The 20,924-nt window shown below is 39.4% G+C and overlaps 1 protein-coding gene across 6 annotated transcripts in view; it reads left to right on the top strand.

Annotated features, from left to right (window-relative positions):
* Window positions 1–5,004: 5,004 nt before the first annotated feature.
* Window positions 5,005–20,924, top strand: part of LOC145478164 (uncharacterized) — a 27,626-nt gene continuing 11,706 nt past the window's right edge. Inside the window, exons 1-4 of one of the 6 annotated variants that reach the window (XM_081456094.1) lie at window positions 5,005–5,820; window positions 7,620–7,690; window positions 9,018–9,082; window positions 9,737–15,653. In XM_081456094.1, the coding sequence (XP_081312220.1) occupies window positions 5,586–5,820; window positions 7,620–7,690; window positions 9,018–9,068 (357 nt within the window). In that variant the 5' untranslated portion in view covers window positions 5,005–5,585 and the 3' untranslated portion in view covers window positions 9,069–9,082; window positions 9,737–15,653. Of the gene's footprint in view, window positions 5,821–7,619; window positions 15,654–20,924 lie in introns of all 6 variants that reach the window. The other 5 variants (XM_081456097.1, XM_081456093.1, XM_081456096.1 and 2 more) reach the window with 5 other exon arrangements.

Here is a 20,924-nt window from a genome sequence, read left to right as displayed (position 1 = left end):
AATTCGCTAAAAAGAATATTTGTAGAAACGTCTCAGCTTGGACAGCAATCAAGTGGAAAACATGACAGATTAAAAACTTCTACTATAACGTTCACAATTCACTCTGAGTGTCATCAAAAACAAAAACGGAATCACTGAGCGTGCGAAACATTCTCAAGACCACACAAGCTTTTGTTTTGCTTTGCTGTTCTTTTGTCTTTATTTTACAATTTGCAGCTGTATACTGTATCCGGTCATACAAGTTGCGTGTTACATTTCGTTTTAACAATTTTTATTGTGCATTAACACCTGCATAATGAGGTGTTTAACAGCACGTACGTACACTTAACGAAAATGTGTAAACAAGCCCCAACGTTTTGCCAAAAGCTACTTCTTTTGCCATGCCCGCCCACATGCGTTTTGACGCCAGTGAACGAAAATAAATAGTCAACATCTTCAGAAATTTAATTTGCAATAGATGTGCGTACACGCACTTTTGAGGTTTAATGAGCTCAAATTCTCAGTGACTTTTTCTGGTACTTGTCTGAAGAGTTCATGTAGTTAATAACATTGATTGTGAAGAAGCTTGCATCGATTCACATGTTTATCACTATGTATTCCTTAATACAGTCGACCCTCTATTACACGTAAGCGGCCAGTTATCGAAGTCCCGAAATCATTGTCAGTATGATGAAATACTGCAAACAAAACCCCTATTGTCTTTTCCCCTGTTAAACGGCCTCATAATTTAAAAAGAAAATAAAAAATAACAACTAGTTTGGCTTCGTTTTGGAAAAATGATGTTAGATAAGGGACCATTCATTTTTTATGAGGTAGGGGGGGCTGGTGGGATTTGGGGGGGGGCCATGCGAAAAAAAATGGCTTTCGAGGGGGGGCCATCCCAAAAAATAAGGGGAAAAGGGGGGGTCACGTGAAATATTTTAGTAAAACTTTAAAATGGCATAATGTTTGAATATCAAAAAAATTGCTATAGAATAAACATAGAAGGCAGGATACAAATTTATTACAAACTTTCCTGCTTTAAAAAAACATTTGGCGACAAAAAGCATTTGTAACTACTGAAAAGAAGTATTTAACACTGTTATTTTCGAATGCAACTTTCACTGGCACTCATCTTCATCTCTGCTGTCGTCGAGTTCTTCGTCGCCGCTTGTGCTGCTATGGGAGTCTCTTTTACCAATGCTTCAAGAAGCAGCAATGCTTTCCGTCAGAGTGTACTCTTCAGGGTACATGAAGGTGTAAACATAATCTCTGACTTCCCGCTCAAGGTTGGTGGTGATTCTGCTTCTTGCAACATTGGTGAAATAATTCCCTTCCAAGAGCTGTGCGATGTATGGCCCATCTCTTCTAAATATCGACGTGGCAACATCCTCAACTTTAAGACACTCTTCCGGGACGGCCGTTCTAGGAGGGTACACAAGGCATTGTGGAAGATCATTTCCTAACGGGTTTCCAACACAGATTCCATAAACTCGTTGGACGTTGTTTTCAGTCCGCTTCCTCTTTCTTTCATTGGACTTTCTGCGGTTTTCTTTTTTCCTTCTCCTTTTGTTGATGTGCTGTTTGAGTATACCTTTGAATATGCTGTTATAATTGCTCTTCTTATTTTCTAGTGCTTCCATGTCCTGCGTGACCTTCGTCAACTTAGCTTCTGTACATTTGATCTGTTTTACATTAAAACTGTGGGCAAATTCTCCGCCCTGCTTTAAAGCAAGCCCATTGGACTGAAAGAGTGTGGAATCGTGTTCCTTTAAATCTTTCAATACGACATTCAACTTTTCCACCATTGCTCTGTGCTCTTTGATGGAGAAGTTCAGTTTTCTTCCATCACTGGGCTTCAACTGGTACCCTTGCATGGAAAACTCACTCGCCCTTTCTGAACAACCATCCGCACTTAGAAAGATTGCTTCTTTTGCTTGTAAGATGTCAAACTGCCTGGATCGTTCAGCTGTAAACCTTTTCTTAAACGACTCGTCGCTTTCGCCATTATTGCGCATTTTGGAATGAGCCTCTTTCATGATGCTCATGTAGTAATGCGCTCTTTCCCCAATTGGATTAACAATATAAAGAAGAAAGGGCATGGAAGTGGCAGGCTGGTTTTATCTGACCCAGAGAACGTTGCTCTATTTGTGGATAAGTTTATTGTCAAATCGAAGTTTGTGGTGGATTATCTTCAGCACCATGAAGTGCTGGAATTTAAAAGGAAAAAGAGAGCAGAAGAAACGGCAAAGTTAAGTAGGGAGGAGGATTATCCTTGGACTGAGTTGTGCGAAGATCTAACCAAGCTTAAAAAGCTATGTGTTCCAGAACTAAACAAGTACTCAAACCACCACGGGCTGAAGCAGCATTTGAAAAGCAGCAAGAGTGAGAAAGTAAAGGCAATTGTAAGACATTCACGCTTGCAGCAGAAGAGTCCTCTCAGAGCTGGCCAACCAACACTGAGAAATGCCAGGACATCGACACAAAATGACCACAGGGCAAGTGCTGATAGCAGTGAAAGGGATGAAAGTGACAATGATGAGTATGACAGTGATGCCATTGACTCTGGGGAGACGATGACTCAAGTGACGTCATTCTTGCATTTATCAATTCAGATGAGGAAGATGCCAATGAGAGGCCAAATGCCACATGCTCAGGGCGAGCCACAACTAGGAGATCCGAAATTGACTTCTCTTTCTTTTGATTTGCTTTTTAAACAACAGCTCTCTGTCGTATAGAGATTGTAAATATTGTCTTCATAGTGAGCACAATAACGTGAAGTAGGGGGATAATAGAGAAATATTAAAAAAGTTGAAATCTAAATATTGTTTGTTCAATTTTTTTTTTTGGGGGGGGGGGTCATCCCAAAAAATGACCGCTATAAGGGGGGGCCATGTGAAAAAATTGGTAAGCTGAGGGGGGGTCATGCGATTTTTAAATGGCGCTTCCCAAATCCCACCAGCCCCCCCTCCCTCATAAAAAATGAACGGTCCCTAAGAGTCCTAATTATCAAGGGATCATTCAAACACACTTTCATTACCTTGATGCGATTCCATATTTACTAAGCAGTTAACCCGATGGTAAAAAAAATATTCACAGTACATCAACCCCTATTAAGTGGCCACCACCCATTTTCCCGGGGGTGGCCACTTAATTGGGGGTCCTTTATAAATGCCTGCCGCTTTGTAAACGTCCGAAGCATGGCGCCCTCTCCGGCTGATTTTTGTCATTATCTTCCTGACTTGAGCATGTTGCTTGAAACATTTTACAGATGAAAAGGACGGAGGTGCTTGTAGAAGATTTTGAAAAGAATCCCTAGGAGGTATCAAGATCCTGTTTTGTGGGCGTGGCTTCAAATGTTTTTCACCCCTAAGAGGTACCAATCTCCTGTCATACAACAAAAGCTCCCGCTGTGGACCTTTTGAGGCTGAACACCTGAAGAGTACCAAAACTACGTTTTTAACACATAAAGGATGCGACGAGCACCCTCGTCCTTTTTATCAAGTGAGAATCCCTCCGCCCCGGGGTCTGAAGTTGTTTGTTGCAACTGTCCCGAGATTCAAACTGAACGACATGTCAGTGTGCGAGGAAAAATAAATCAGAACCTAGAGATAAACAGACACCTCCAGTTACCATGTGTACAATGTAATAAGCTAACTAACCCAATACGCTACGCTAACTAAACCAATATGTCACAAAGTCACATCTGTTTATGTGAAGTTCTCACTTCCGAGTTTCAATTTCTTTTATACAGCCCCAGGTAAAGAACTGCCTTTTCTAGATATAATTATTTGTACATTGGCCACATTCCTGCTAGACCAAAACTGCCTGATTTCTATACCTTATCCCAGACTCAACGAAAACCATACCCTTCACAGCGGCACATACGCATATAGCTTATATTTGGGAGTACGTACCTCCCCGGGGACATGAAACAACTAAGTAGCTCGATGTTTTCTAGTCTGAGGACCCAGATAGATTTCCGGCTTTGTCAGATCACGCCGCCAGCGTGAAAAAAAAATCAGAAAATCCGTCTGTGTTCGCACGTACGTTCGCAGGCTAGATGTATTCGGGCATGATGGCTGACCTCACATCTATGTTATGGCGTTAATTAACATTCCTAGCTAACCTTTATCCGACTATACTGAAGCCTTCGTTAGGTCTATGATGACTGTGTATCGGAAGAAGAAACTCTTGTATTATTTTGTAAATCTTGTAAATGTGGCAGTAAAACTGTTTACTTTGGTCTTAAAATTTGACACCTCAATAAAAAGCTAATCATGATCCCCAATATAATGGCCTTCACCATTAGCTTGCAAATTGCTGACTATAAATCTCAACTCTAACTGTTAATGATCATCATGGTCATATTTTTCTTTATCAGTATTGCTACGAATCTAATCTGTAGCCCACTTTAACGATCAAGTATATTTTATTATATCAAGGATCATCAAGATGTCCAGGCCTTTTTTGTACTTCTCTCTTTTGACTCGTACACACGTCTGATGTCTCGCTTCACTTTCTTACAGAACACTGGCACGGGTCCATATCAGTTTGAATCGTTTTACGGACATCGTTCAAGCTTTTCAGAATGACTCAGAAACTCAGGAAAGGGGTCTTTAGGGAGTTAAACTCCAAAACATTTCCTGGGTAGCATCCCCCTGGACACCTCTAGAGAGTCTGAGAAGCTTGCGCCTTCGGCATTTGATCCAACAGGGTGAGTCATCTAATCTGCCGGGTCCATGTTATTTTCAGTTAAAAGCCATGTAGCCAACCACAGATACTCGATGAGGTACTGTGTTATAAAAACCTATCGCTAAAATCTGTCTCATTTGTAAACGTGATACATACCTCTTTCATGACTGTTCGTTGGAAGCAGAGATGTTCGATTGCCTCTAAAAGTAATTGCCTGCTGTTTTCGCTATCAAACGATAATTCGCTGTTTTCCGGCTCGGTAATTTGATGTGTTCTTTTCAATTTCGGTCTTTATAATTATAATCAATAAGTCTCAAAGGCAACCTTGAGTTCTCATGTGCACAAAATAATGTGAAAACGCCGTCACCCATCCACTAGGCAAACAGTGGGAAGGTAATAATAATTATCTCAGCTGTCATAACAGAATTTTCGGTAGATCTCTTAGATCAGAGCGTTGAAAGACGGCCCGGGAGAACAAAGCATATGAATTGTAAAAGATAACAAATGCAGCAATCATTTCGAAATAATCATTATTGGTCATTTTTGCCCTAATACCGCACTATGTATAAACAGCACCGGTATGTGGCGCCCTCAGGTTTTTTGATTTTACTGATTTGTACACAGCCCCTTTTTATCTGGTTGGGTAAATGAAGACGATCCAGCCTAGGGAATATAGTTTTGCAGCGTAATAAATAGCAACTTTGAACTTACCGAGTTTCAACTCAGTTGGTTACACTGCATGAATGGCAGTTCCTCGTCAGCACTACTCGACAGGATGGAATGCACCGATCATTCCCTTACGAACGCAGAAATGCTAAAAAGTTACAAAATTACAGCGGTAAGTCAAACTTCACTGTGACAAAGGTGGAAACGACAAACGATAATCGACATGTATCTTCAGTGAAAAAGACATGTCCATGGAAACGGAATTTTGGCGGGAGCGCGCCCTGCTCTTCCTTCCCATCATCCCCCGCGGTGCAACTTGTCCTTCGTCAAGCCAAGTCACGTTGTGGTGTTTGCGGGAGAGAGAAGCTTTTTTTCTGTTGCGTACAGAGGTGAAACGTTTGAGCAGCTTGCAGCCTACGGGAAAGAAAATTGCATTTTACTTTGTACCAGAAATGCAGTTAAGAAGAGGCACAACTCGAGGTGAGCAAAAGTTGCATACGATATTACAGTGGTTTTTGACCGCGCCGTGCCAAACACTTTAGACCGTTGTAACATCTGTTGAGCATGCATTTAACTTATTTAGCCTTTTAACGTATAGTTGGGTTCCTTTTCGGTAGGGTAACGAACTTAAACTGTACTATCGTATTGTGGTATCGTTGCGCACGAACTTAAGCTCTTAAGCTGTAATCTCTGCTGGTCTGTCAAGAAGAGGTAACAAGAACGGACGAATCAATGCTTACATGTGCAAATTAAGCTACATGTATTAGTAATTTGTGTGCACATTGGGAATTCCAAGCAGCATAGTTAGTGGAGGGTCCCCTCCACTAACTATGCAAGCAGTCAAGTTATAATTTGGTATCCTTTAGACAATCCGGTACATGCTGGTTGGTATTCCGAGGGACGTTTTTGTATACATCATTGTATTTCAGGTGGAATCTTACCCTCCGTTTATATAAACTTAAGCTTAACCCCCCCCCCCCCCACTCCCACACGCTGAAAATAACCACTCCTCTCCCCAACAATCAAACCCTCAACAGTTAGCCTCTTTGCAGCCATAATTTGAGTCACCATGTAGCACCTTGTAGCATGGAACAAGCAAATTAATCGTTTGAATAGCAGTACACCAACAGGCCTTAAAAAATATGTGGGGTTACACATAAGAAGCGAAGCGCATAAAATTAAAAACAGCTGGAATTAGAAACAATTCAGCTTCTCCAAATCAGTTTTGTAAAGCCAGCAAGTGTATATTTTTTCATTTGCGTTAATGAAGAATAGTACATGTACCAGTTGAGTTTGAATGAAAAACTATTGTCCATCAACATCCAGAAACACTGAAAGTTTTTTGATCTATGTTTTGTGGAAGAGATTTGCTACAAAGATTGAGCTGGATTTGTCCATTAGAATACTGGCGAGAGCTTTGTTTATACTGTAGAAAGACACAAATACTTTTCACATACAGTTTCTACAATTTTGATACCTTGATGTCGAGTTTGGTTTTATACAGGGAAACTGGAAAATTCTTGCAAATGTTGAATTTTTGAGAAATAAACATGGCGTTTTCCAGCCAAGCAGGGCTATTTTTAGTCATTGAAAGAAATTTGACAGGGGCAGATTTGATCACGCGCTAGGTAACCGCTTCTGAACTGTGAACATGCGTCATGCAATCAATAAAACAAGTTGAACGCTATGGTTTGTAATTTTCATCAAGCTTCATCTTAACATGTGATCACCCATGTGCCTAAAACTTACTCTTTGTTTCGAAATCTTTATGAAAAATTTCATTGGTGGATGGCATACCTGGGCTCTTGCCCGGGCAAGTGAGCAGAGAAAGTTGCTTGCCTGAGAGGAAAATGTACTTTTCCCTGACGAGCAGACAGGTTTTTTTTCGAGCTCTGGACCAGGTTGTGCTGCTAATGAAACCCTCTGTAAACAATTAGCCTGTGAGCTGATGTGTTGTACAGTTCTAGAGCTGTTCAAATATAGTACCTCTATGCCCATTACAGTGTCAGGGATCAAGCTGCAGTTTTGTTATAGTAAGGACATGAAAAACGCTGTTGGGAGGCTTACATGCATTTCACTGGGAGGTCTACAACAAAATTTCATGGTAGCAGGATAAATCGGTTTAAGACATTTTTCCCAAAACACTTAACTAGCCCGACAGGCAGACAAAGGATAGAATCCACCAGCCCAACAGTAAAACCTACGAGCCCTTGGCTATCAGACTCAAGTTTCTTTGCACTCCAAATATTGAAACATTTTTTCTTTTTATCATGCCACAGATTTAGAGGACAGTACAAGCTATCAATCTCTATCAGTGTATCAGTTAGTCAGTGAATTACCCAAAAGTGTTGTAAGTATTGTTTTTTCATATTTATACAATATTAGAAAATATCCAAAGAAAATAATTTTTTGTGCATGCTGATTGGTGTAAAGATGATTTCCAGTCTGTACTGCACACTCTTAAGAGTTTGTTTATGTTTTTTGTTTTGTTTCATGTAAGACATCACAAAATGTGAACATTTTGCAACTACTTTCATGAAGTAAAGTCAAAGTTTCATGTCAACTGCCGTTATGGATGTGGAGCTTTATGTTTTGTTCTCTCTCATATCACTTGATGGAACAACTTCGCAGCTGTGAAAATCAATGAAGCTGTTGGAAAAAGAATTTGAAAGGCCCCAAAGATAAGGTATGTGGTTTGTTACGAATAACATCGATTCGCATTCTATTGAGGGAAACTTTTTATGTTTATAAACATTAGGGTGCTGAGACTATGTAGTACCGACCGGAAATCATCTGTAATTTCGTGTTTCTATTAAACAGTTACATGTAGATTATGAGCTCAAGATTTCTATCACGCATAGAAATCGAGAGCGAATAATCTTATTGTTTTAGTATAAATCTACTAGTCGTTCAAAACTCTATCTAAATCCCCTTCAAAGACACTTCAAAAACGCTAAGAAGTGGCCGTCATTTTGTCAACAAGGGCACACCGCTACGCTTCTCACTATCTATCACAGAATAGATTGTGAGTAGCGTGGCCAATCAGAGAATGGCATTCGTGATATAAAACTAGTAGATTTGTACTAAAACTCGATAGAAACACAGATCTAGCACAAGCTGTCAACATACGTGTAATCATTGCATAGGCAAAGAGGATTTACAATGTACATTTTGGTGATCAAAGTAAACAAGTTACACTGTAGTTAAGATAAGATAAGATACTTTATTTAATGTGGAGTTACGCTTAGCTAATTAGCTAGTTTACAGGTAATGCACGGCCTTACAGCTGTAGTATATTCTAAAAATTAAAACTAAAAATGTGCAATAATTGATCGTATAAAACTATAAAGACCTATAAATGCAGAGAACTGAAAATCTAAAGAATCAAATTACAATAAATTCCAACTTCAGTCAAACTTAAGCGATCAAGTTTTGTTGTTCACTTCATTAGTGCCTACTTTAAATTTAGTTCTCATATCATAATTTGTTAGGTCATTCCATTTCTTTGTGGCAAAATATCTCCATGATTTGAGACCATATTTAGTTGTGTTACATGTAATTTTTGGCAAAGAAAGGATATAGTCATGTCAAAGGTTATACTTGGATGATGGTAAGGTGATAAGATCTCTAATTGCGGATGGAGCTTTGTCCGATATACAATTGTTTATTGTCGACAGCATGTCCTGAATTCTTTGAGTTTCCATGGATGGCAGTCTGATTCTTTGTAAGAGATCTTGATAAGGTACACTTTTATTATTTTTTAAAGACGTACCTTAAAGCCCTTTCGTTGACTTTTTCGATTTTAGCAGTATTTCTTTTTCTGCAGTGGTGCCAGACTTGGTTACCATAGTTAAAATATGGTAGTATAAATGCAAAGTAGTATAAATGTTTTCTTTTTTGTTGCAAAATTTCCTCGGACTGCTCCCCATCTGGCAGTAGTTCTTTGGAAGAAGATAGTTTGTATGGCATCAATTAGGATGTTTCTTCTCATTAATAATAATACCAGTTTGGCTAAAGAAATCTTCTTTTATCTTCAAACATGATGCACAATCCAAGGCCCACCCACCCATGACTCACTCACCGTGATTTATTCACCCCTTGCATAAACTCATTGTTCATGTTCCAGCAAGATGCTTTTTTAAAGAGCACTAGTTTCCCATCCAAATTAGAAGGAAGCAATCTCGGAAAAGTCAGCCAGACTTTTTTCTCCAGTGAGGTACATAATTTATACAGCTTGAGCGCATCTTTATTTTTTTGTAGCATTTTCAAAGAAATATCCTGTTTCATTTGACAGCGTTTTCAAGGAAATGGCATGGTTGAGGTAGTAAATGTATTCATGGCACATTGTTTTTTGTGTAGAGTAATTAAAATACTAGTAATCATCAATTTCTTGTAGTTTCCACTTGGTGATAGTCCATCTCCATTGCCAAACAAGTCCATGAATATGAACTATAATCAGGTAAACCTGTAAAATTTTCTTATTATTAATACATCAGTTTTATGTCACTATTACCTGCTGGCACAAGATTTTAAAAAATATTAACTGAGAAGAATTCTTGCAGCCTATACTTGAGGCTGAGGGCAAAGTCCCTGAACAAAGTGTTCAGGTTTTATGATAAAGAAAAAAACATACAAACAAACAAACAATATACAGTACCGCCTGAAACTGTGGACCCATCAGGTTGGGGCAAAACTTCGTCTTTGCCGCATGCTCACACCTTGCGTCCCCTGCGGGTGAAAATATGTAGCACCGCGGTAAAGACGAGTGCGACCGCAATTGAAAAAATACCACGGCAAAACAGACAAGGTAATACCTCAAGGAAGTAATGTATGTGTATCGAGTAGAGTGGCATTTCTTCATCAACGTTGCTTGTAAACTCCATCATAATCCGGAATCAAGAAACATGCTTGATGGAAAGTCGAACAGTTAACATGTAAATGCCTATCCTCTAGTTTGTTTCACTCTTTTGGAAATGACTATCAGTAAGCCCTTTTATGAACTCTGATGACACTATTCGTAGGTGTTTTAATAGGGTTCACAGGGTTTTGAAGGTCACTTGATTAGAACAGCAACTGGATGGAGCGGTCAGTAGTACTAACACAATCAACAACGCGTTGATCCGTAATTGCAGCTACATGTGCTAAATGTTAACAGTTTCAGGTACTAAAGATGTAACTGTTCGTCGTCTAGTTCGTTTTTTTTTTTAATTTTAAAAGCGATGCATTGAAAGTAGTAACGCAACTTCGTGTAGTATTGGAAACAACAGAGGTCAGGAATCAGTGGAAATCAAACATAGAGCATCTTTTGATTTCTGTGAAAGGTCACATGAAATGTTAAAAAAAAATCCACTAGCCTAAACTGGTGAAAGGTTTTGATTCTCCTTTGATCTAGTGTGTAAAGGCAAATAATATATTTCCCTGTAGTAATCTTTGCTTAAAGGAAGGTTACATGTGTTGAATGCCGTCAGGAATAAAGAGCAGTCACCGCTCAAAAAAACGCTAATTAATTCTGTGTGGGAATCAGTGGAAATCAAACGGGTATGATTCTAACATCTGGAGATACAGATAAACGAAGCGGGAGAAACTACATACACACTGAAACTCTTTGAAAGGTAAAAGATAAAAAAGCAAACAGTTGATACCAAAAAATGCGTAGATTACTATACCATAACCCTTACTGCCAAAAACCGTGGAATTCAATACGAAAATACATGTAGTGGCATGTCTTTTGTCGGCAAGCAACCTTTGAGCTTTTTCCAATATTTTGATCAGAATTATAACAAGCCAAATAACAAGCCTTATCACGACCACTTATATATGAAGGTTGTTGCTTTCGCACTGAGCTCTCAATGAAGACAGTGGCCGAGATACATCTTATAAGATATTGCATTTCCTTTAAAGCCAAAAGCTATTTTGACCATTGTTTATCCAGTGTCTTGTTCGCAATTCGGCCCATTACCCATCCCTCAAATTTAGTGGTAAGTATGCTGTGGGACCAGGCGAATTTCATTGGTTGCCACAAAGTAAACTTCCTGACAGTTTTCCACATGATTTTAATCCCTTCGTGACTCAGTTCACGCACAACCTGGCACACTTTGAAATTTAGTCTAAAAAGAGTTAAGATTCTTAATTTTACATACTCTGAAGTGCAGACCATGTTCAAAGCAGGAGACTTTGTTTGACGATGTAGTTTCACGTATGTTTTGATCGCATGTCACTGACATGTCACCGACGCACTCAAGCAAAACAAGCTGAGCGATGAATGGCGGTTTGGTTTTGTCATCTGTTCTTGCTTTCATTTTGTGATGTGTTACGTTATGTTTGGAGTGCTGTTATTAAACAGGTAGATGTATAAAAGCCGATGAAGGTTTATCTTATTCATGGTTTGGTTTCCTGAGAAAATGTTTGAACTTGAAGCACGTTCCATGAATATTACATTTAATAAGCTTACATCTCAATTGGCTGCAAGGAACCAGATACAAAACTTGGAACAGAAAAACTCGGATTGCTAATTCGGTGACAGCTACACAAGAATGAGGCATAAACAGCATTTGCCATTTTTTTTTTAAACCAGTGATCGGAGTTAACCCGGTTTTGTAACTGCCCGCTACAAAGCGCAGCACATATGTGACCTTCCATAGGAAAACACGTCTTATTGAAAACAGCGTTTTTAGGGCGTTTGAAACGCCTCACAAACGGGGTTTGACAGCGTTTCAAACGCTTCGCAAACTCTTTTCAAACGCTTTGCAAACCCTTTGCAAACTCCTTACAAACGCTTTTCAAACCCTTTGCAAACGCCTGTCAAACGGTTTGCAAAGCGTGTCAAACGCTTCTCAAACCCTTTGCAAATGCTTCTCAAACCCTTTTCAAAGGCTTCACAAACCCTTTGCTAACTTTTCGCAAACCCTTGGCAAACACTTCTCTTGAGCGCCGGCAGAACTAGTCCGCAAGGAATAAAACGCACTTAGCAATGATTAGTTTTCAATACCTTACGGTCAGTAATTAACTGTTCTTTTAACATAAGTAGCAAGATAAAAAGATTTATATATAGTTATTCAGTATGATGGGAAAGTGCAGAAATGTATTTAGAATGCACGAGCGCGCGATGTCAGTGTGTTTTGGTCGCCTGTGTTTACGATTTATCAGCTGATTTGACGTGAATGAACTTCTCGCCGGTCATACAAGCAAATGTGCACCCTAGTTTTCTCGCAGACACAAAGAGAAAGGTAAAAGATGAATTTTAAATTTTACATCTTAAATATTATTTGAGCATTTGTCGAAATTTCGATCCAAACATTGCGCGGCGAACACAAACAACCGACAAGCCGAAATTTGCATAATAGCTCGACGGTCGTGATTGTTTACGCTTGACAGATTTCGCGAATGAACCTTGTCACGAATTCGCTACATCAAACAACCGGGTGTTATTTTTAAAATGTACTACATAAATATGTTTACAAATTCGGAAATAAGCTCGTGCCTTGCGGAAATTGTCAAAAGTATGGCTGCGGTATTTACCCGGAATGTTTACTAAGCTTATCTATTGTGAACTGTCCTGCACGTTCAGTTTCGACGTTCATTGATTCGAACAACCTGACATGTATGATTGACACTACATGTTGCCATTCATGTAGAGTTGCAATTAATAGCTCCAATTCTTTCACTAAGACGCATCAAGGTTTTGGTGCGACTAGATTCGCAGAATCTGGTTTACAAAATTGTCTAATTTCCTTATACAGATAATTCTTCCTTTCTATTTTTGTGGCAAAAACTGAGCGAGACAAAGCGAGACAAGAGGATTTTGTCTCTCTAGTACTACTGGTCGAGACATTTGTCTGGCGTGTTTATCGCCGATCATATGGCGTGAACGAGCGCAATAGAGTACAAACCGAATTTATTCGCTTACGGCGCACTACCGAAACATTTTTCAGGGTGCGTTATCGTTGTAATTCTGGCTAAATTCATTTTACAAGTACGTAAAATTCGGACATGACTTTTGTCAGGTCTGGTTATCGGCCATAATCTTGCTGATCGGCGTGACACCTCATACCATAAAAGTATACGCTAAATGCGAAAACTAAAATATAACAGGATCGGTCTTTTGCATCAAAAGATTCATTTCAACACGGTTATTCTCACCCAGGTTGCATTTTTGTTCAGTGTTCAGATTTCGCTAGAGGCCTTGCAGTGTTTACATTGCGTGCGACGAAAAACTCCAAGATATGTCATGCCGCACCACAAGTCTGCGTCTGCTCCTACGTACCGTACAATATGCTTCAAATTTCCGGTAATGTACCCCAAAGAACTCCTTGGCATTTTCGTCTAGGCAGTTTCCACTATTCTAAACTGATTTGGGTGTTGATACACGTGAAGAACAGTAAAAGGGTAAAAACTGTTTGGCCATTTCGTGACAACGCAACTTGAAATCTGACCTTGAAGTCATTTGGGATAATACGAGAGTTCAATTGATTGGTCCACGCTGAATAAACATATCAAGTTCTGCGCCTGTTGAACAACTCGACCGATTCTTTGAAAGCGGGAAAATCTCATCGTGTCTTCTTTTTGTGCTGTGTTTGTGTCGGGAAAACATCAACTCATTCTTTGCTGGAGGAAGAAAATCTTCTTCCGTGTCTGTGATTTGGAATGGAATGTGCAACGGCGGTGTGTTTGTGCCGAAAGGGTTTCGATGTTCTTGAAGAGATAATTTTAAAGTGAAGGGATTTCGTGTTAATATGCAGCTAGTGTAATCTTACTACCACAAGAAATGGAAGTAGTTAAGGCTTGATCATTGAGGTGAGCTTGTAACTTTAGCTAGATGATTGTCACAATTAAGTAGATCAACACACCGAAAGTTTGATTAACATAAGAATTGTTGCATGTATGAATGACCTTATCGTTCAATTTTTATCGCTCCTGTCAGCCTGACTATCGTCAGGTTCTGTCTCGCTCATTAGCGAGATATTTTTAGGGCCAGAATCTCGACCGTGTCTTGCTCAGAAGTTTCGTACGGGATCACTATTAGAAGCAAACGACCGATTGTCAAAACCACCGAAGCCGAACAAAAACGCTCCGAAGGGTTTAACGTACTGAGGTTTTATGAAAATTATAACTAAGATGGCTTTTATTAGCATACAAACCCTTAGGCAAACGATTTCAAACTCTTTGCAAACCCTTCGCAAAGCCCATGTACACGCTTTGCAAACCCTTTGCAAACTCTTTTCAAACCCTTTGCAAACTCTTTTCAAACGCTTTACAAACTCCTTTCAAAAGGTTTACAAACTCCTTTCAAACGCTTTACAAACTCCTTTAAAACGCTTTCAAACGCTTTACAAACTCCTTCCAAACCCTTTCAAACGCTTTACAAACCCTTTTAAAAGCGTTTCAAACTTTTTCCAAACCCTTTGCAAACGCCTTGCAAACGCCGTTTGAGGGCGTTTGAAACACCGTTTGGCCCAAATTGAAATGTTCGATAAGACGTGTTTTCCTATGGAAGGTCACATATAAACAGAGAAGTACGAATGGTATTATGGCAACAAAATAAATTGGAATTGAAGTTAAATGTATTGCCCCAGTTTCTTTTCATCAAAGTGAATTTCAGAGCCATTCCAGCCTTGAGCATTTAGTCATTTCCCGGTCATTTGCATGATTCATGGACATGAAATCAGATAGTGAACACATGTTCTGTCATGTTCTTGGCAAAATGGAATGCTTTTAAAACACAGTGTTTAATAACCAAGTTACAGATATTTTTGGTGAAGTTCATACAGTGCAGCTACCAAATTTTTTGTGTTATCAATCTTGTAACTGACATGAATGATCGGCTTTATCAAATGCTTCTTTGCGATGAAAATGTGGAGGTTCAAGACTGAGCATTCAAGCACGCTTTGTCGCGAAGAAACGGAAAACAAACTGCTATCCAAACTTGATGTGTCTTCTTTACCGAGGTGATACCTCGTCCAAACGTTTCCGCAGCAGGACAAATACTGTCCTCAGGTTTACCCAGGTAAAGACAAGGTCAAGTGTGGGAATAACGCGTCAATGACGCATGGAGGACCCGCGGTGAGAACATGGGAAATGGGTAAATACTTTCAGGTGGTTACTGTAATTAAGAACCTTTTTCCAAGAAATAGATTAAAGTAAATTATTCATGGGACATTCTTTGTTTGTAAAAGGTCATGATATAGCAATTTATTGTTATTTTCTTTTTGTTTCCTCATGTGACAGTCCATTGCCTGATTAAGGAACAATGTTGCTTATTTTCACTGAAGCATTGTCTACACCTACATGTATGGTTGAACTGCTTGAGGATCACGGTAAGCAATCATTAAAGGATTACATTTTGCCTGTTACAGTACAAGTTGAATGCCACTTTTTTGAATCCTCAAGGGAAATGAAAAATAGTTTGAAATAACATTGGTTTGAAATAACTGGGTCATTGTTAAATAAGATAATAATATTATTGTTGATAATTAATACCTTACAAGGAGGAAGGTGTTACAATGTATGCTTTAAATTCAGCCTTTATTTGAAAATATTAAACTTATCTTCACTGAGATTTATTTAACATTAACAATTGCACTATGTACTACGTACTACTCCATTTATTTCTTTGAGCAACTTGGGCTGAGGTTAACTGTCATGCTTCAGATAGATGATATAGTGCACTTTTATTAGTCAAACAAATAAATTAACCAAGGGTAGGAAGAGAACACTTACACACATATAAATTTTAAGTTCCCCAGGGATATTTTGACAGGTCTTGACATGGTCTGATGTTCTCTTTCAACTTGAACAATGGAGTTCGAAATATACGGGGTTAATTTAGGTCAAGGGAAGAAAACTTAGTTCAAAATAGTAGGGGGTTTGAAATAACAAGTTTCGAAATAGCCGATAGTGAATAACTGAAAAAACAAGCTTAGGACAATTAAGGTCAAGGGAAATAGGTTTCAGTTTGAAATAACCTAGTTTGAATTAGCAGGGTCCAACTATATTTATTTTGATGGATGGCCATTATTTCAGCAGAAATGTCCACAATAATTCAGTCCAAAAAAGTGTCTGGAAATACGAATGTATAACGGTCCAAAATATTTACCACATAGTAGTGTAGAACTTTTAACCCATTGATGCCTGTGCTGGCCGTAACCAGCAATGACAAGTGTTGGGCTTTGTTCCACATCTGATATCATCACCTTTGACCAAATTAGGCATCACTTCTACTCAAGGTCTGCAGGAGGAGAAGATCTTTCCAATGATACCGAGATCAGAGTGATTAGGTCAATTGAGCCTGAAATCTGCGCATAAATGCTCAGAAATTTGAGTAGAAAACTCTGTGGCAAGAATTACCTGTATTGATGATGTTTTCTCGGGAATTCTTGAATTGGAGGCAAGCCCAGTAGAAGGTCAACCACTGCAACAAAAAGATAAGAAAAGGATAAAAAGGAAACTAAGGCAAAAATAATTAAAATTGAAAAGCCTAAAGATATCTACAGGTCACCCGTGAAATTTTGATTTCTGCACATGCCTAAGCAAAAATGTCATAAAACGTGATCCTAGTGGAAAGAAAGGCATGCTGTCATGTTTCAAATCCCTGTTTGAGTACATTGGGGCTAATTTGGCTCATATCCAGGCTGAAAATGTCCAAAAAATGTGTTGTTTTGCCCAAAAGCTCCAGGTATCAATGGTTTAACTTAAGTAGCTCCAAAGCTCTTAGTTTCCTTTAGGAGCAAATTCCAACTAGGTGAGACATTGCTTGAGATATGTGAAGAAGCTAGTCATAAAAGGGGATAAGTGACGATTTTGGTTGCTTTTCTTTTTTCTTGCTCCAAATTAGCTGAAGTTTTGCATGTGGTCTTCAATGTAATAGAAAAATGTGGTTCTGTATTTTTGTCGCTGGTTTTTGCTTTGTTTTCGAGTTAAAACGTAGGCAAAAAACTTGGCTTTTCCTAGCCATGTCTTTAGGAGTTTATTTGTTGAACAGCAAACAGGCAGACTGTTTATAGTGTATGAAGTCAAAACCAAATCCCACAGCATATAGAGCGGAAATCTGGGAACGGATTGTTTACACCGGTTATTGTGACGTGAACACAACACGTGAATCGATCGAGCGTCAAACGAAATGCCATCAAACAAAAAAGAGATGTGCCGTATTAGAGCTCTGTCAACTAATATCTTAAGCATTGTTTTAAAGTACCTTGTGTGCCTACCTGGTGGTTGAGAGGCATCATAAAGCCTCGATAAACCCGTAAGTCATCAGCACGTTTTAAAGAATCAAAATGTGTTCTGAAACTTCGAAGGCAGCTGATATACCGTAATCGTGTTATCGGCGTTCGAAGTCAGATCGAGCCAGGTAGCAAAGTCCAAGAGCAGTTCTTGCCCAAGAAAAATACCCTCTGGTGAGTTGTGGCCCATTTGCCAAGCGTTGCTAGCGTCAAAGTTTGGAAAGCGAGAACTGGTTTTAGACTTATAAAATTTGTCTTGTATCGACCGCCATGTCTTCCCGCGCACGAGGTGTAAAGACCCTTCCCGGCATGCATTGCGATTACGTTCTGCGGACGTTTCTCGAACTGGTAACTAGATTTAAACATAATAATGGCCAGCAAGTGGCGATCGATTGTAACAGATCTGTGATCCAGTTTGCGTTGATTTTATTTCAAATCGGCATGATTTGTAGTGTTTTGAGCTTCTGGGATCAGGGGACATGCAGATGTATGGAGACCCGTACGTTGCGCAGAAGGGTTAATCTGTTAATCTGTCAGCCCTATTTATAGAGCGTTTTCACGTGGAGTCATCAAATTCTTAAATCCAAAACTAAACAGCCGCCAAAGTTGTTGTCCTCATCAGGCATAAGAGGTACCAGCGCATTTTGAACTTGGAAGTTATGGCGGTGCGTGACATAAAGCTACCATCGCGTTTGTCGAAAACTATGTTTTATCTCGTGATTTTTTAGCCATTGAAGACGTTGCCGTATTTGAAAAAGTGTTTATTGAAATGTTTATTTGTTTCATTTTATTTTTATTTACACCTTTTTTTGACCTGAAATCAGCATTTTTGAGCTTATACGTTGCGTGAAATTACCATTTTCAGGAGCCCATCATGGGCCCCTACCATTTTGCTGTTTTCTAAGTGAAACCAACATCCTTGCCGTCACGCGTTAACGCGAAATCAACATTTTAACCTATTTAGACCTGAAATCAACATCATTGAGCTTATGCGCTGCGTGAAATTGACATTTTGCTGGTCTCTAAGTGAAACCAACATCCTTGCCGTCACGCGTTAACGTGAAATCAACATTTTAACCTATTTAGACCTGAAATCAACATCATTGAGCTTATGCGCTGCGTAAAATTGACATTTTGCTGGTTTCTAAGTGAAACCAACATCCTTGCCGTCACGCGTTAACGTGAAATCAACATTGAAACCTTTTTTGACCTGAAATCAACATTTTTGAGCTTGTACGTTGCGTGGAATTGACATTTTGCTGGTTTCTAAGAGAAATCAACCTCCTTGCCGTCACGCGTTAACGTGAAATCAACATTTAAACCTTTTTTGACCTAAAATCAACATTTTTGAGCTTATACGTTGCGTGAAATTGACATTTTGCTGCTTTCTAAGTGAGATCAAAGTCCCTGCGGTCGCGGCGGGCCGATCCTTTGTTATGATAAACCGAGGCGAGACTTTGACTTATAACAAAGGCTTGGCTTGGTTATTATAACAAAGGATCGGCTCTGTTTATCATAACAAAGGCCCGGCTTCGTTTATTTGCAGCCTCGGCGGGAAAAGGGCGTTAGGTATTTTAATCAAAAGTGAACTTTGTCGAAAACGCTCCAAATTTCGCATAGAGTTTTGTTTAGGTATGTTTAGCAATGTCCCGTAGTTTTTGCGCTAAACCTTGCTTCGTTTTCAGGATATTGCGTATGCAAAAAACCACTCGGTTTTCCTAGCGGCGTCTTTATAAAGCGAAGCAAAAACCAGCGGCAAAAATACAGGAACACGTTTTTCTATTACATTGAAGACCACATGCAAAACTTCAGCTAATTTGGAGCAAGAAAAAAGAAAAGCAACCAAAATCGTCACTTATCCCCTTTTATGACTAGCTTCTTCAGTGCTCCCTCATCATAGGCCTGCAATGCGTGCAGAGAGCATTATAATCTAGCTCTCTGCACGCATTGCAGGCCTATGATGAGGGAGCACTGAAGAAGCTAGTCATAAAAGGGGATAAGTGACGATTTTGGTTGCTTTTCTTTTTTCTTGCTCCAAATTAGCTGAAGTTTTGCATGTGGTCTTCAATGTAATAGAAAAATGTGGTTCTGTATTTTTGTCGCTGGTTTTTGCTTTGTTTTCGAGTTAAAACGTAGGCAAAAAACTTGGCTTTTCCTAGCCATGTCTTTAGGAGTTTATTTGTTGAACAGCAAACAGGCAGACTGTTTATAGTGTATGAAGTCAAAACCAAATCCCACAGCATATAGAGCGGAAATCTGGGAACGGATTGTTTACACCGGTTATTGTGACGTGAACACAACACGTGAATCGATCGAGCGTCAAACGAAATGCCATCAAACAAAAAAGAGATGTGCCGTATTAGAGCTCTGTCAACTAATATCTTAAGCATTGTTTTAAAGTACCTTGTGTGCCTACCTGGTGGTTGAGAGGCATCATAAAGCCTCGATAAACCCGTAAGTCATCAGCATGTTTTAAAGAATCAAAATGTGTTCTGAAACTTTGAAGGCAGCTGATATACCGTAATCGTGTTATCGGCGTTCGAAGTCAGATCGAGCCAGGTAGCAAAGTCCAAGGGCAGTTCTTGCCCAAGAAAAATACCCTCTGGTGAGTTGTGGCCCATTTGCCAAGCGTTGCTAGCGTCAAAGTTTGGAAAGCGAGAACTGGTTTTAGACTTATAAAATTTGTCTTGTATCGACCGCCATGTCTTCCCGCGCACGAGGTGTAAAGACCCTTCCCGGCATGCATTGCGATTACGTTCTGCGGACGTTTCTCGAACTGGTAACTAGATTTAAACATAATAATGGCCAGCAAGTGGCGATCGATTGTAACAGATCTGTGATCCAGTTTGCGTTGATTTTATTTCAAATCGGCATGATTTGTAGTGTTTTGAGCTTCTGGGATCAGGGGACATGCAGATGTATGGAGACCCGTACGTTGCGCAGAAGGGTTAATCTGTTAATCTGTCAGCCCTATTTATAGAGCGTTTTCACGTGGAGTCATCAAATTCTTAAATCCAAAACTAAACAGCCGCCAAAGTTGTTGTCCTCATCAGGCATAAGAGGTACCAGCGCATTTTGAACTTGGAAGTTATGGCGGTGCGTGACATAAAGCTACCATCGCGTTTGTCGAAAACTATGTTTTATCTCGTGATTTTTTAGCCATTGAAGACGTTGCCGTATTTGAAAAAGTGTTTATTGAAATGTTTATTTGTTTCATTTTATTTTTATTTACACCTTTTTTTGACCTGAAATCAGCATTTTTGAGCTTATACGTTGCGTGAAATTACCATTTTCAGGAGCCCATCATGGGCCCCTACCATTTTGCTGTTTTCTAAGTGAAACCAACATCCTTGCCGTCACGCGTTA

Source organism: Orbicella franksi, chromosome 2 (genome assembly GCF_964199315.1).
Source record: "Orbicella franksi chromosome 2, jaOrbFran1.1, whole genome shotgun sequence".
Classification (NCBI taxonomy): Eukaryota; Metazoa; Cnidaria; class Anthozoa; order Scleractinia; family Merulinidae; genus Orbicella; species Orbicella franksi.
This window is presented reverse-complemented; position numbering and strand designations above follow the sequence as displayed.